The following is a 17,990-nucleotide window of genomic DNA, read 5'->3' on the forward strand; positions in this document are numbered from 1 at the left end:
CTTCATCTCTAAATTTACAATTCACTCCTATTGTTTCAACACTGGTAGTGGAAGGTCTCAACCTCAAAGACCACAAGGGAGAGATGATGAAACAGAAGTTGAAGCACTCTTTTTATCATGGTATTTATTTTCAATGCATTCTATCATGGATACTGATTCTGAATGAAGCAACCTACATCCTTGAGTAAATACAAAAAGAGAAGTTGTTTACAAATGCTTAAAATATTTAACTAATACCCCATTCTCTGGGGAGTATTGATATGAGTCTTGGTCAGGGGCCAGCCACTCCCTATATGAACATGTTTATCATTTTGACTAGACAGTACTATGCACATTTTGTTATCCTCTTACCTATTATTTGTTCACTTTTTATAAAGTATTGTGTCATATATATATATATATATACATATATATATATATATATATATATATATATATATTATATATATATATATATATATGTATATGTTGCCAAAAGTCTGAATTTGCCACATCTACAGCTTATGCCTGGTTTACTACTACACTGCCTAGTCAATGAACCCTGTTTTGACTGGCATGTTTTTACTGTGATGAAGTCATGCTGCTTTATGTTTAATACCCTAATGACTCTTAAGTATGCCACACATTTCTTCTGAATCAGTAATTCCATATTTTTCATAATGCTGAGAGCAGACAGGTTAGTAGCTTTTAGCTTGTTTTCCTTCCTTTCATGTGAAGGAGAATCATATCTTGCCCACTTTCTATTTTCGGAAAGCTAACCTTCCTCCTTTAATCTGTTGAATTTGTTAGAACATTACCAATTTTCCATTCATTTCTTTAAAAATTCTTAGCTGAACCACATAAGGCCACACTTTCTTTTCTAGCTGTAGTTCTCAACATTCCTTTATGAAAGGACTGCAATAAACCGCATTTTCCTGAACACTTGAGTTGACTAGATACAACAAATCCCCCTTCTCCCCTTCTCTCAGTAATTAGATATTGTAGTGATGCTACAGTGATGCTATAGATTCTTACTAATTTAATAGCCATGTATTTTGGTATACTTTTTTGCATATCATAATTTTTATCTCTTGGGTTTCACTATTCATCCTTCAGTCTTTCTTGATTTTTTGGGTATCTATGAAATGTTTTTTGAGTGTTTTATCTCATTTCTTCTCTAAGGCTATCCTATTCCATGGCTGGGCCTTTGCATTTTGGACGACTTTCCTTGCTTATTTCTGAATCACTTGTAACTATATTCTGTTTTCCTCCTTTTGCATTTATTTTTTGTACATATTATATATTTTCTTTTAGATTTCATATTATGTCATTTGAGAACCATGTTGATTTTTATATGCATGTTTGTTTCACATAAGTATTTGTTGCTTTTTGGATGGTTGTTTTATGTGACCCTGTTGTACATTCACACTAACTTCATTTATGATTGCTTTAGCATTCTCAAGATGCAGTCCTACTTAGTCAAAGTCTAATACATAGAAATCCAGAACCATGTCTTTTTTGACGTGAGTCAGTAGATAAACTAATTGTGGATCATAGTTTTTGGTGAATTCATGTACCTGTATAGCTTCCTATGTCCATTCCTCTGCATCTAAGAACATGAAATTCAAAACTGTTATTTCTTGAGAAGATTCTAATACTAACTACCTGAGGCTTGCCTACAACAGGTCATCAAGAATGTTTATGCTCATGTGGTCGAAGCCCATGTGTTCCAATTCATGTCGAACTTATTAAAATCATCCAAGGTGATACTTGCTTCATCTTTGTCATAGGTAGGTACTAGGCTATTGGCCCTAGGGCTATATAAGTCCACGCAAAAAGGTACCCTGGCTTTCGCCACTCAAGAAAATTATTTTCAGATTGTCATGCTGAGGGTATGTTGTCTTCATTGTGATGGTGCCTTTAGTATATCACCCCAGTGTAAATTTCACTGCTATTTCTAGTGTCCGTTGCAATATCCAGTGATCTCAAGGTGAGTAGGCATAACAATCCTACCTGTTCTCCAGTGATGTGGAGTATATGTCATAAAGATACTAATCCATTTGAGAAATAAAGAGTATTTTCTGAAAGCTACTTGTTGGTTGCTTTATTTCTCTGGAAGGGAGATCTTGCCTACCCAGATAAACTCCTCCACTTGAAATCAGTTTGGTTACTTATCCTAATCTGGAATTGTGTCTTTGTCTTTGTTAATTTACTGGTATAGTTGTATTCCTTTACTTTTTTCTTGAAGCTTCTTATTTCTGCAGTATGTTGTATACCTTGGTATAATTACTTCCTAAGCAAGGCTCTATGTATACTAAATTTCTGCTAATGCTGTAATATCAAGACAAAGTTCTTCTGTCAGAGTCATAAGATTGTGTAGATTTTTAGCATAAACAGTGGGCACTGGTTCTTATTATCTTCTGTTTCTCCTAAAACGTCTTGGCTCATCTGTATTCATTTATTCTTTGTTAACTGGGGTAGAGAAATGATCCAGCTTGACCATTATATCATATTTAAGCATGGTGTTCTTCACCCTAATTCATCTATTTATTGTTAGTACCCCATTTTTGTCCAGTTTAGGATTGCAGGGATCCGGTGAAAATCTAAGCAAGTAATGAGTAGAAGGCAAGTATCTGTCCTGCACGAGACGACATTCCATCCTAGCCCATTAAATAATCTCCTTAGATTTATATTCCACAGTGTGACATACATTACTAATTATTCAGGTAATTTCAGAGGAGATACTATGATTTTCTCTTTTTTGTGTCTACTGTCATTTAATCATTTAATATTTCCGGAAGATGCAGGCATGTGCACTAAAAATATTCTTCATTTTACAAATGCCTTTAATTTGCAGACTGATAGGGATACTCCTGCATATCAGGCTGTCTCATATGTCCCACTACAGTGATTCTTTAGAATCCTTATTGTTTTTGGGTCTGACTCTTGTATCTAATAAACATCTCACATGTATACCTCAGTTAGTCTTAAATCATGTAATTATTTGAATGAGTATTTAACTAGATTTTTAACCACTGCCTATAGCAGGATGTTACACTCAGTCTATGGTATCTATTAGGAAAAGTACTTTAATTCCATTAGAAGTATGGAAAAAGACACTTGAAAAAGTGCCAGAGTGGGTAAAAAATGTGCAATCCAAATGAAGTTTAGGTATCATACTAAATGTTTGAGTTTCCCAAATTTTCCCACTTGGAATTTTTAAAAGTGGCTTTTTTAGCCAAGAGGAAAAAAAACATATACTTCCCTTTCTAGGCAGAAGCGGATATATAAGCACTATTTCTAACGCTAGTAAAACGATAACTCCAGACACCTCATACCTCATGTAATTATACAGATAATGTGTGTTAGTCTAATAAAGGATATTACATCAGATGAGCTTTCCATCATCTGTGTTTACTTACTAATGAATTTTGTTATGTCAGTGTAAAAGGAATCTCTAGCAGAAAACTATTCTATGTTGAAACTAAGAAACTCATGTTAGCATGAATCTACATATGCTCAGAAAACACATGAGGCACCACAGGGTCAGTCAAAAGTTATTAATTTAATAACCACCAAAGGAGACTAATTAAATGAGGCTGAAGTGATTGACCTAATTGGTCTGACTGACAAGTTAAGCTACAGAAAATCACAGTTTTATAATTTTTAGTTAACAAACTAACACCATCACTAAGAGCTCTAATCAAAAGAGTAACTCCAGTTCATCATTCTGTTTGTAAAGAGATCTTTTTTTCTTTACACAAGAAACATCTTTATTAAATTATAACTTATGACAAAGGCAATCATATATTTATATAAATGAAAACAAATCATATTGACATATTTCCAGTTGCAAACATCATATATAATTTATAATCTATCTAGTCATTGTCAGTCAAATATTACATAGCTCATACATTTCCTGCCTTGCCTTAAACCTCATTCCACCTCCAAAACATTATTCTGCATGTATTGTTCCCACATTAATATACATACATCTGGATTCAGAGAACAGAACCTCACAAGCTGTGACTTCTATCAAGATGGCTTATTCTGAGGTATCTAGTATGTTGTCGTGGTCTCTTTCCAATATACTTATAAAGATACATATACACACACACACACACACACACACACACACACACACACACACACACACACACACACACTAGACTGGACATGCATCTTGTGAAAACATGTCTATTGTGATATGTAACAAATCTAAAAGAGCATGTGTTTCACACATACATGTCTTTGAGGTTACACATAGTGAGACAAGAGACTGCATGCATGAAAATGTTATATGTCAACAAATCACAGACACATGTGACACAAAGTACCAAATAGGGTTACTTATTGTAATTCTGGGGGCTATAATTGCAGTCCTCAAAATAATGGAAGTACACGTGTGTATAGGGATGCATACTAAGTCGAAGGTTTTCATGTCTCAGAGCATTCCTATTTCTCTAAGGTACAGTGATGTCACACAGATACACACACACACACACACACACACACACACACACACACACACACACACACACACACACACACACACACACACACACTCACTCCCTCACATATACTCACACCTACGGCCAATTTAGAGTGTCCAATCCACCTACAGCATGTCTTTGGGATGTGGGAGGAAAACGGAGCACCCAGAGGAAACCCACGCAACCACAGCGAGATCATATAGACTCCGCACAAAAGGCACCCCAGCCGAGAATCTATTTCAGATTTTCTACAGTTACTGGAAATTGCAAGCTCAATTAACTAACTGGAAGGACATTACCAGTCTTTTCCGAACAGTGACTTCACAAGGCAAGAAATTTGATGACAATGAAAACTGAACAAGAAGAATTAACATTGAAATAATTGGCCTGCCAGAAACTGTCCATTATTTGTGTAAGTAACAGGTGTGTGTACATCTTGTTGGTGATGTAAACCATGGTGCCTATGTTGCCCATCCTTGATTTCACTCATGATGTGTTGATGTTTTACCTGTGATAATATCTGCATGATATACTTTTAATGTAGTGCATACTACTTTTTATGGCCATTGTATGGCTGTTGTTTTACCATGTTAAACCTCTCTACACCTGTTACACTATACTCTTAGTACATGTTACACACGGTGTAGCTGTTGTAACAGCCAGTTTTTATAGATGTGTTTGTAATTATATGGGACAATAGTTTACTCATAGACTGGCATCATCTGTAAATGTCTCACTGGCCTTTATCACCACATGTATACTTTAACATAAAACATGCCAGTGTATAGTACATGACATATGCAATCTACTAGCATATAAATGGAATACAACTTTCTGATTTCATACAGTGTCTCTTATCTCAGCATTGCCCACATCTGCATCAGCACATCTTCCACATTGTCTCATTTTTGAACAGTCATAGCATCTGTAAAACATAAATGTAGGTACAAAAATGAACCTGTCTGCTACTCAGTTTATATTCCTCAGGTGTAAACATTGAATATTGCTATCCTTTGTGACTGTGCAGTTCATGGTTTGCTGTTGTTGTCTACTTTCATTATGTTCACAAAGTACTGTTGTTGTCTAGTGGCATTGTTTTACCAGCAAGCCCATTGCTGTACTAGATACCATAGGACAGTGTGCATTGGACATGGATATATCTACTTTATATGTCTACTGGTGATGTGTGTGGGCTGTTTGGGTAACAGACACATATGACTAGACATCAGGTTGTCAATGTGGAGACTAAGCTTTTGCGCTGTGACTGTGTGTTCATGGTGAGTGTATATCTGGTGGGGATAATACAAGGAGCATTCTTTGCTGCTTCAGCCAGTTGTGGACTATGGCATCAAAGAGTCATCCAACATTACATAAATTGCTCAATCCCTACCTTTTCTTAAACCTTATTTCTCCTCCAAAAATGTTTCTGCATGTATTCTTCCTCTGCAGTTTTCATTTTTTTATGCAGTTTGCTCCTAGCCTTTTCTAAAGTTCCCAATTCCAGTTCTTTTATCTCACAATATTCACTACTTCAAATATGGTTGGTTTAGATTTTGATTTCCATTTTCTAGTAGTTGCTTTTTTGCAACCACCACAACTAAACTTAATGAGGCATTACTATGTCTAGGCAATTCAGATCCTTTATCGCAGCTCAAAAAAATCACTTCCTGAGTTACACTCTTTTGCTCGCCCAGTATTTCTGACAGAGTACTCTGTAGGGAAATTTAAAGAAGGACAACTCTTTGCACTCCCAAAACATATGCTCCCAGCTAACTCTTTCTTCCCCATCACACCTCCAACATTTTCCATATACCTGATGAAAAATTCTTTGGAGTCTGCTAAAGGTATAAAAATACCCATGCAAACACTTCCAAGCAAAAATCCTAAATCGTCTGGTCCTTGTTAGTATCTAATCTCTCTTTCCAATCATTTCTAAACTCTTCTGGTTGATTCCTGTAGTTATTTTGCAACATTTTATATGCCTTACTAATTATCCCTTTTTTAATAGCAGCTTCTGTTCTAGATTCAACTAAACTCTATCAGTACTGGTCTTTCACTTAAGGACCCCCTACTCCTTTCCCTTTGCTTATACTCTGATATCGGTCCCTGATAGGGAAAGCCATTTCTAACCTGCAATCCAAATGTCTTCTTGGCATCTTTCCATTCTGTTACATTTCCTCTCTAGTTATTTGCTCCCAATACCCTGGTTCATTTGCCAGTTTTCTCCAGTAAATTCCAACCCCCTCTTGCCTATTCTCTGTACCCCTAATTGCAGTCATCCCTATCTGATTCCCATGTTGGCTTAGTTCTTAGAATAGTTTCTGCTACTTTATGAATATAATATTGCTTCACTCGTTTTTAATTTCTCCAAATCTTTTGGGTTTCTAATAGTATGATGGGAATGGACCCCATTCACAAGTCAAAGTATGATTAAAGTTCATGAAATTAGTATTGTTTCAATCTTTGATGTCAGCCAAAAGTACTCTTAGGAGCATTTACAATGTGCCCATGTAATGACTCCTTCTGCAATTCATATGGGATTACATGTATTGGTATCATATCTAAATATGATTGTAGATGCTTTTTTATAAGACTCGTTGCTCCAACTACTATTGGAACTCTCTGGGTATCTTTCTTCCACATTGTTCTCATTTCTGCCTGCAGATAATGATATTTTAGAACTTGATATCTCTCTGTACGCAAGACAGACACTGTAGTCACTGGGTGTAGCAATTTTAATGATCAATGCTACTTTTGTCTTCTTTTCTTGGACCACTATATCTGTTTTTCTAGCATCTATGTTTTGAACTGTTGGTAATGGGTGATCCCATGTGATATAGAGGGTTGGGGTTGGGAGGGTGGCCTAATGTTTAAAGTGTTTGCCTTACAAACACAAGGTGCAGGGTTTGAGTCTCACAAGAGATAATTGGCTAGGCTTAAAAATGGCTCGCAAGGGGGGGTAGCTTAGTACTAATCTATGAACCTATAAACTTCATCATTTTCTATGATGCTTTGTGGCTCATATTTCCATTTTTTTCAGCCACTTCAGTACCATAATGTTTACACAATCCCCAGTGCAACAGTCTTGTCACATTATTATGCCTTTCAGTATACAGTCCTTGTGCCATTATCATGTCACAAACAGCAACGAGGTGTGCGACTGTTTCCAATTTGGTTTTACAAAACCTATATTTGTCTGTTTCTCCTACATGTTCACTGGCCATTGTAAACCAGTGGGCATGTTGCCTACTATCTTGGGCTGCCAATATTAACCTTTCATCTCTTGGTTTGAATTTGCCTCTCCGTAACCATTCCTTTGTTCATTCCTGATCAATATGAGGTTCTTCCAGAGGTTTTCTATACTTGCAACTATATTTAAGGTTTTCCACATTTCTTGCCTTCTCATCTGGTCCTTCACCTTATATTCTTTCTTTTGTTTTTTGGCACATTCAGTTGCTGCCTGATTTTTATCTACTTCTGGTTTGATTTCCATTCCTGCTTGATGCCAGAGAAGTCATCTTAGATTTATTCTCCTCATGTTTCAAAACTTTCACTACATTTGGGTCTTGTGAGGTCAGCAGATATGTGTGGAATCTCATGATTGCAGATCTATACATGTAATCAATTTCAAGGAGGCCCATCCCTCCTTCGGAACGGGGAATATATAATCTTGGTATACACTGATTTTTATAAATCATTTGGTGAGCATGAAGCATCCTACTTGTTTTCCTATCTAATCTATTCAACATGTTTTGGGGCCAGTCAGTCACTCCAAATCTGTATGTTAGGATAGGCGGAGCAAATTGGTTTATAGCTTGGATTTTGTTCCTAGATACCAGCACTTTTTTTCAGAATTAATTTAGGTCTTCTGAAGTATTCTTTACTAAGTTTTATTCACATTTGTTCATGTTTTAATGTTGTTCCTTCATCAATTCCCAAATATTTATACACTCATTCTTGCTCAAGTTCTTTTATATCACATTATTGTCCCAATTCCTGCTTTAAAGGTTGCTTTTGCACACTTATCAAGACCAAATAACATTCTTGTATCATCTGATGAGCTATATAGTTTTAAATCATCAACAAAGAGAAATTGAGAAGTCTTTGCACTTTGTTGTTTTTAAGGAGCCAAATTGTAGCCATGGCCTAAGTTGTTAAGTAAACAGCTTAATGGGTTAATGGCAAGGCAGAAAAGCAACGGTGACAGAGTCACTCTGGAATATGTCCCTTTGAATTTTTATCCCTGGGCTAATAATCTGTACTTTATCATGGCTTAATTGCAAAGTGGTCTGCCACTGTTTCATGGTCACTGTAATGTAGGCGATCAGTGTAGGGTGTATCTTATACATGTTTAACCACTCTTTTATCCATGAATGTGGGATGCTAACAAATGCTTTTTTATACTCAGTCCATGCCATACTTAAATTCTTCCCCTTTCTACAGTTCTCCAGTATGACTTTATTTAAAAACAAATTATCATTATCCATATGACTTTCTTTTATTGCCCTTTTGTTCTTTGGTGACTTTCTTGGCATCCATGTCTTGAACACATGATAACATGTATACAATCAGAGACCCACTCATAACCCTCTGTTTCATGTATGTCCCCAGACTTTATCCCTTTCTGAAATGTTGGGGGGTATTTCTCTTCTTATCTTGGTCTATCTGTTATTACAGTAAGGCAGCCACATCAAGGCCTCCAAAGCCTAACTGAACAGTGTATATTTCCATTAACTGGCTTTCATATGATTTACTACCCCAAAAAAACATGACTGACTCCTTCCCCCTGAAGGATGCATGTGGTCCAGCGTCTCCAAAAGCGTTTCATCCCTGCTTTGTCTTCCAGTGCCCAGACTGCTATTTGAATCTGGGTTGTTAGCGATTCAGTCAGATGTTTTTCTATATGCACCAGTCATTCTAAGTACCTACCAAATGTATTAGAAGTAGAATATTAAAAAGCTGTAATTAATTCTGCTGGTTTAATTCATCAATGTAAAATATAGTGATTGCCTGTCTTTTATATTAAAAACTGATTCACATCATTACAGAGTGTTTGCTGAGGCACATAGTGATCAATACACAATACTGTTTTTAGTGTAAATTTATTTTTTACGATAGTCCAAGATGTGCATTTTTATGTTCAGTATTTTTATTTCAATAGATGGCAACAGTGCGACTGACAAAGAGGGCAAGATTTAAAAAATGGTTAATGCAGTATATCAATAGGCGAACATAATAACCAGGATGGAATGTGGATTTCAGATACAATTCAAGTCTGTTGAGTTTGACTTGATTTACAAATATCTATTTAGCTGAATTCTTAAACAGAAGAAGAAAATGTATTTCCTGCAGCACCATACAAAGCAAGTTAACATATTTGCTGTCCTAGAAGATTTACTGTGGATTCTCAGTGAGAAGAAAGAGTACATGCTGCTTTATGTGTGGTGAATTTTGAATTCTTACGTTGTACTGTAAGGTGGATTGCTGCTGAATTCAAAGTTAAATGAAAAAGAGTAATAGTGCATTAAATGAAGACGAACAGTTCATGGAAACATGACAAATTATACCTCACTGTAAATGATTGCAGTCATACTTGATTTTAATATTTAGTAAGCTCTTTCACCTATAAAATACATACATGTAATGTCTGCTATAAACAGATTCTGGCAGAAATCAAAATATGAAACAAAAACTTAGTACAATCTTCATGATTATTATTGTCATCTTATATGCTTCCCTGTCATATTTGCTTTTAAACAATAGACTGGAAGCAGTGAGACAGCAGGGAATGGTAATTTTCTAAGCCAGTTTATATATATATAATTTGGTAATGACAAATCAGAAAGATGATCTGAGATTGCATTCTACTCTAGTTTATCTGTGTTTAAATGACTATTTGTGTTAAAACCCTGATCACTATTGAACTTTGATCCTATGAATCATAACTTATCAACTACTCTTCTTTGAGAAGTATTTTGTTTTCTAAAACATTTGTTCTATTTCTTGTGCTTTCCGTAGGGGAGTGTCAACAGGCATTTGTTACTTATGTTATTATTCTTTTATATATGTATTCTATTAAAATCCTATAATATTTTGAATCATTATGTCAGCATTCATTATGGACATCAGTTGAAAATGATGTAATGATTTTATTTACATAGTAGAGGTGCACGTATCTTGATGACAGCTTTAACAATGAACCAAAAACGGCTTGGAATCATAAAATATGATAACGTAATATGGTAGAAAATGATCACATTGGGTCAGTGGACTTGCATGGTTACCAAATAAATGAAAAATTATGTATTTAATCTGTATAAAATTCTTAGTCAAGTATGATATGCTTACTAAGGCAGTCATACATTATTATCACAATACACTTTCTGAATAAGGATTTATATAATCTGTATTACAGAGACATGAAGCAAATGCATTCATGTAACAGTACTACAATCTGACTATCACCTTCTGCCTCCTAATATACGTGTAGTGTGAGAAAACCGTGTCATGTATTATTGTTTGGTCATAGTAAAACTTAGTAGCTTTTCTATATATCAGGTTAAAGTAAAATATATATATATATTCGTTTTGGACTGGCATGCACTTGGAAAGCAATGACTTACACCAGGAGTAGATGAATAGTCTAACTTTGCATTTATACCTTAGCAGTAGCATGTCAATGTGTACTACTAGTTAAGGTCCACTATTTAGGAGGTAGATGAGACTTAGGTTAGTAAAAGGTTATTGATGCTTATCTGAAATAAAGTATCCAAACTAAATTCTAAGCATTCTAATTTTGATAAATAAAATATTTATTACACATCAGGTGTTCATTGATTGATCAGTTAAGAAAAGGTAACACTGTACCATCATTCTGTCATATCAATGCAGGTATTTTTCATGGACCTTTACAATTTAATTTATTCTATTTACTGTAAATACTACAATATGTAAATGGCTTCCCTTTTTTATTTACCGAATAAAAAAATTACTCTATATAATGTAGACACTCATGCTATTAATTTAAAATTAATATTATGCACTCATCCAGTATATTTAAGAGTGGCATTATTTCAGTCTTTTGGATACTAAAAAGGAGCATATTTTTTATAATTGTAAATGAGAAAACTCAATAATATTATCGAATGACTGTACATGTAAATGATTACAGTTTGATGTTTGTTTTGAAATGTGTGGCATCATTTCTGCAGTATAAATGCACTTTATTTTAAAGTATTCTTGCATAAAATGCAGATGCATATATTTTAAAATCCAGACAGATGCAGAATAATAATTTATGTGATATGTATGTCTTTGCCATTTCATAGATTATGGATTGTGGGTCCGCTTTCATTTACATAAGATAATTCATGTTTTCCATGTCTGCTGTAACATAATAGAAATATATTGGAGTTTATTATCATAAAGTAAGAAACTGACAATAAAAAAAAAACTATTGGATGAATTCTTATAATGTACATTAGATACAAATGAGTTATTCTAGTATATTGCTTCAGATGAATACAAATTATACGACAACAGCTACACTGCAGTGAGAGTAACGTCTTTATGACTCCAAGCAGTGTATGAGAGGAGAGAGGTAAGCAACAGATTAGAAGTGTTAGCATGTTAATGGACATTTGTAGATCAGCTACAAATTATGTGAAATATATGGTGATAATTGCTTTTATATAATATTCCATTTTCAGGCATTTTGGGACTCTATAAATATTTATTTGAGTCAAACTTCTGTTTTAATTTAATTGAAACTCTTGGTAAAAATACAAAAATACACCACCATGATACATACATTTAGGGCTAAAAAGTTTTAAAACTGAGTGTGCTTTGCAAGCAGAGTAATTCTGTTTGTCTTCTATTTTACTGTCAGTTCAAAACAAAAGAGGAAACAATCTTAGGAGTGCTGTAGTACTATTGTGAAGTAGAGTTTGTAGTTCTTACACTTAGAAAAAGAATCCTGCCATAAGAATTTCACTCACCTACTGCTTCTTCTTCTTCTTTCGGCTTTACCCAGTTAGGGGTCGCCACAGCGGAACATCTGTCCGCTCACGATTAGCAGTGGAGTTTTATGGTGTCGAGTTGCCAGCCCGGCGCCCAACCTTCCACAGAAGGCACATACATGCACACACTCATGCCTAGGGCCAATTTGGAGTGTCCAATCCACCTACTGCATGTCTTTTTGATGTGGGAGGAAACTGGAGCACCCAGAAGAAACCCACGCGACCACAGGGGGGACATGCAGACTCTGCACAGAAGGCACCCTAGCCGAGAATCGAACTGGAGAACCTCTTGCTGTGAGGCGGCAATGCTAACCGCTGCACCACCTATTGTAAAAGGCTGTCTTGTACTCTCCTCAGTTTGAAAACACATAAATCCATCAAGGATGAAGAACACATTTTGTTAGTAATGCAGGTGTCTCTTCAATATCTAAAACATGCTGATTGTGGCAAACTGATATGGCCCAAAATTCAGATGTAGTCAGTTTGTAAGGATTGTGCCATACATCAAGATCATATATGGGCACTGTATGCAGCAGGAAATACACAAACTATCAGTTGTTTTATCAGTCTGTGTACATTTCTGTCCCTCATTAGTTTGTCTGCCAATTTTATTTGCCTATAAGTATCTTTGCACACTGAAGCAGTGTATTGGCTGTAAAACACCCACCATGTTAGCAAGATCATAGACAACATTCCATTTGTCTGTTAATTTCAGACTGATCTTTAATTTTCTGTACGTGATCAGTTTTATCTTCATCATTATATTTTTACTATAAAGTTCAAGTCCTGTGCCTATCTTTTAACAGTTTAGCTTCATATCTTTCAATACATTGCTCTTTCTTCACTTTAAGCCAGATAGACAAGTAAATGTGTAGACTGCATCAGACAATTAAACAAATTAAATTAATCATGCACCATACTATTCAAAAGAAATGTATTGACTTATAATTATGTATAATAGTACATATCTGATTGAATTAATGTTCAGCTTCTGGTCAGGCAATACACTGCTACTGATTAGTGTAAAGGAAGTCCTTTCAAAACTTTTATTGCCCATCCATGCAGAGTATGACGTTTACAAATGTTTGCAACCTTTAGTGCATGCTATAACAAAATTGTTATGCTATGACAGTGTACCATTATCTGTCCTAGAAATATGAATTTGTTTAAAATGTTAACTACTTTAATCCAGTGAGCTGAGATACAGTTATAAATACAGTAGTACAGAAAAGCTGAAATCTAAAAAATGTATAAAAAGTTGCAGTGGCATTGATGACTTTTTCCTGTGTTTTGATACCATGTAAATCCAGGGATTTCAGAAATACTACGGATGATTTTGAACACTGATTACTGCTTTAAAATGGTCCATTCATTTTAATATTGTTTATGTTTTTATTTATGAGATTGTTTCAGTTTGTCTTTTACTGCTTTCTTCTGTTTAGTTAAGCTTTGTTATTATCCACAACAAATGTAAATTTAAAATATATAAGTGTACTAAGTTATGAATAAAAAATATTACTCTATATTTTTAATTTGCTTTCTTTATCTTAACTCTATAAACATGCCAAAAATGTGTAGAGTGTTTTCCTTTGTCTTATTTCATAGTTGCTGTGTACTCATGACTATTCAGGTATACTGTACATGTTTAACTCTTTTGTGTTTGCATTATATGCAACTGAAAATAAAAGTATAGTTGTAATAACCCCTATGGCTGTCATGACAGGTAAGGTTGTATTTATATTTCATTGTAAGTTTATAATTAAAAATACCAGTTTACATATTATATAATAACTTTGAAATATGTTAATTCTGGCACAGCATTTTTCAAAATATAGTTGCATGAGCACCTATTGCTGTCATGACAGCGTAATGTTGTATTCATATTTCTGACACAGTTTGTCAGCATGTGATATTCTTAGAATAACAACCTAGCATTTACAATGTTGCAGACATCTACTGAATCAAAAATTTAAAGAAGGTGGAAACGGGTTTCTTTGACAAATTCTATTAGCCAGTATAGAGTTCTTAAAGTTGTGAGTAATTGTGTAAGGAAGATGCAAAAGAGAAAAAGTGAAGAAGGTCAGTGTGACGCTAGCAGCCATTGCAAACATTAGGGCTACAAGTAGTGGACAAAAGGGAGGGATAGGTGTGAGCCACAGGGCAGGGCATCACAGGATAGGTGTGAGCCACAGGCCAAGGCAGCGAAGGATAGGTTTGAGCCACAGGGCAAGGCATCAAAGGATAGGTGTGAGCCACAGGGCAAGGCATCGAAGGATAGGTGTGAGCCACAGGGCAAGGCATCAAAGAATAGTGTGGGCAGTAAAAGCAAAAGCAGAAAGGGATTTATTAGAAAGGATCAATAAGGGAAGCAAAGGCCTTTTTAGGTATGTAGAAGAAAATGTAGAAAATGGCTACCACTCTTGCCGTCCAGCAGATGTGTTCTCACAAATGTCTGTGGTGGACAGATTGGATCACTCCTCTACAGCGCTGATCATGCTTCCTAATAGCTTGTGCACAGAATGACTGCCCCTTTTGTTTCACCCTGTCTACAGCACTGAATGTTACATATTTTTGAAAGCCTTGTTTTTGAGCACTATACATAGTAAAAGCACAATGCGATTGCATGTGCATTATTTATATCATGCAGTATTTGATATGCCTGAATCATAAAAATCTTTGCCAATAGAATAGAAAAAGGGAATCTATTTACAGTATAGATATGACATGCCTCATTTCTGCATGAAGCTTAATTTAGTTAATCATTTAGAAGGAGGATACCTGTGTTTATCTGGTAGACTCTGCAGCAATTACCCAGGTACTAAGTGCTGGGATAAATGATGCGAATATATGCATAGAAAATTTAGAGTAACCAATTAATCAGTGGGTGATTTGCAGGTGGAAGTTAAATCTGAGAGTTTAGAAGAAACCCTCATAAAAGGAGATCATAAAAACACAAACAGTAAATGGAGATCGGGAACAAGTCTAAGTCCATCAAGTTGTGATGTACCAATGGATGAAGTTTGATTTTTTCATAGACCACTCTAAGATGTTTACCTTGCAATTTGCAAATGAGTATAAAAATGGACTCAAAAAACACATGCTCAAAATATGCAGTCATAATTGTTTTATATGGGAGATAAGTTACATACACCCTGGTATACAAGACCTGCTTCCTCTCACTTAATTATGCCAAACCTACAGTTTACTGCAGCATGGAGAAAGTGATGCTGTAAAGTTAGAAAAATGCACATTCATTCATTCATTCATTCATTCATTCATTCATTCATTCACCCAGAGCCAGTTTTTGAAAGTCTTGTTCATGACTAATCAAATATATCATTGCATAAATAACCCTTATGATCTGTTGAAGAATAAACACTGAACATGTTTTCATGAGGAGAAGAGGTCAGATTGGGACGACAAGTACTGAATATGATTTTGGCAGATGAGAGAAGTCACAAAACAACTCTTCATGAGACGTGTTCCTATGTATTAAATTTTGTAAATTATTTCAAAATGTAAAAATTTAAGAACGGTAATACAACAACTTCTGTAGTTAGCAACATTTTATGACATTATTTTGGAATTCTTTGTCTCTGGATCTACATCATGAACTCCTGAAAATTGTTGGACAAAGATAATGTAAAGCTGATGTCAGCATTACTTTGAAAAGAGTATTTCCTCTCAAAACTCATTTTTTGAGATAGAAATAAGAATGAACTGCTCCTCTATCCATAATATAAGATCACATTATGGAATTTTCTAAATGCAGTATAAAAATATTAATAGGCTCATAGGAGTTACTAGACTAATGTCCCTAGGGCCTTAACAAGACTAGCTATGTAATACCCTTGCTTCCTAGTTGACCATGGTTAGATGGTCATTGTTAGCAGAGTGTCAGGGATTGGCACCGATTGGCCCTGTCCATAAAGGACATTGGTGCCACCCCCGGGGTGAATTTACTGTCTCCTACCCAGTTGTCAAGGTTGCACTTAAATAGAGTCATTGAGGAGCTACCATGTGAAGTGGGAGCTTATCTCAGAAGAGTGGCAGTCTCTGGGAGACATATCTGTCTCTCTGATATGTTCTGTTTATGTCACAGGCTAGGTTGAAATCCCTGGAGTGAGTGACTCTTATCCCATTTGATTTGTGGACATGCAGCATTTCCATTAGGGCATGGTCAGAGATCACTCTTTTGGCCAGCCACGGGTCACCTCTCAGCAGCCTGTACGATACAGACTACAGAGATAGGGCCTTCAGTCTTTCCATGTAGGTCATGTTTTGGAGGGCCAAAAATTTCTTGGTTAGAAACGTCTGTGGTCCCTCCAGTTGTGGCAGGTGTCTGGTGAGATATATGCAAAAGGGAGTATTGTACTCAGTTAGTGGTCTGATGAGGGTCGAATATAGAGGAGTTATAACATCCTTAGTTTTGGATGCAATGCCCTTATTTATGAGATGGCTTCCTTTACCACTTTGGGAACATGGTGATCGAAGTTTAAATTGCTGTCAACCTGTGTTCCCAAGTCTTGGGGGGGGGGTGCTATGTAATTTGCAGGGTCCACTTCTTTGCCAAAGGGGATAATAATGAACATTTTTGCATTTAGTTTTAAACCATAACTCTGGCACCAGACATAAGTCTGTGTTAGTCAATTTTGTAATATGTTAACATGGTTGGGGGATGTAATGATTGCACCTAGTTTGCAGTCATCTGAGGACTTGGTAAGCCACAGGCTATCTACTTTCTCCTGGATGTCTGAGAAGTAGGTTCCAAATAGTAGAGGGCCCAGCAGAGGTCCCTGTGGTACACCACCGGTAACTGGTCTACTGGTGGACATGGAATCCCTAACTTTGACAGTATGTGTTCTGTCAGTGAGCCAGTATGCTACACTTCTAGTGATGTATGGCTTAATCCCCAGCTGAGAGAGTTTCTCAATGACACCTGAGTGGAGGATTGTGTTAAAAGGCTTGGCTAAGTCAAGATAGGTTGTATGTACTGCTTTGCCCTCATCCAGGACATTTGTGACATTTTCAAAGAAGTCCACCAGGTTTAATAAACAAGACCTGTCCTTAGTGAAGCCAAACTGGGTCAGGTCAAGAGTTTGGAGGTTGCCTACATCCTTGTTGATAAAGTTCATGGTGATTTTTTCCATGGCCTTGGAGATAAGGCTTGTTAGGCTTATGGGTCTATAGTTCCCTTGGTCGGTTGATGGACCCCCTTTGTGTAAGGGGATTACTGTTGCTGTTCTCCACTCTACTGGAGCAAAGCCTGTGCTCAGGCTATGGTTGAAGAGAGTGTCAAGCGGTTCCACTAGGTCTTGTTTTAGATTGTTTAGTAAACAGACTGGGATATTATCTGGTCCCATGACAACTGTGTTTTTGGCCTTGGAGAGGGCAGATATGATCTGATCTTTTGTGATGCTAAGTAGTGGACTGGTGACAGGGATGCTTTGATGTGTGCCTGGTGGGGACAGGGGTGTGAAACTTGCTCCAAATCTGC

At 36.0% G+C, this 17,990-nt stretch overlaps 1 protein-coding gene across 4 annotated transcripts in view; it reads left to right on the forward strand.

Annotated features, from left to right (window-relative positions):
* Positions 1-11,940, forward strand: part of ERICH3 (glutamate rich 3) — a 1,772,788-nt gene extending 1,760,848 nt beyond the window's left edge. For 3 of the 4 annotated variants that reach the window (XM_044085800.1, XM_044085803.1, XM_044085802.1), the window contains one exon: positions 9,637-11,940. In XM_044085800.1, the coding sequence (XP_043941735.1) occupies positions 9,637-9,711 (75 nt within the window). In that variant the 3' untranslated portion in view covers positions 9,712-11,940. The remainder of the gene's footprint in view (positions 1-9,636) is intronic. The other variant, XM_044085801.1, reaches the window with a different exon arrangement.
* The last annotated feature ends 6,050 nt before the right edge of the window (positions 11,941-17,990 follow it).

The sequence above is a fragment of the Protopterus annectens genome, chromosome 10.part0, assembly GCF_019279795.1.
Source record: "Protopterus annectens isolate FY-2018-M chromosome 10.part0, PAN1.0, whole genome shotgun sequence".
Taxonomy (NCBI): Eukaryota; Metazoa; Chordata; order Ceratodontiformes; family Protopteridae; genus Protopterus; species Protopterus annectens.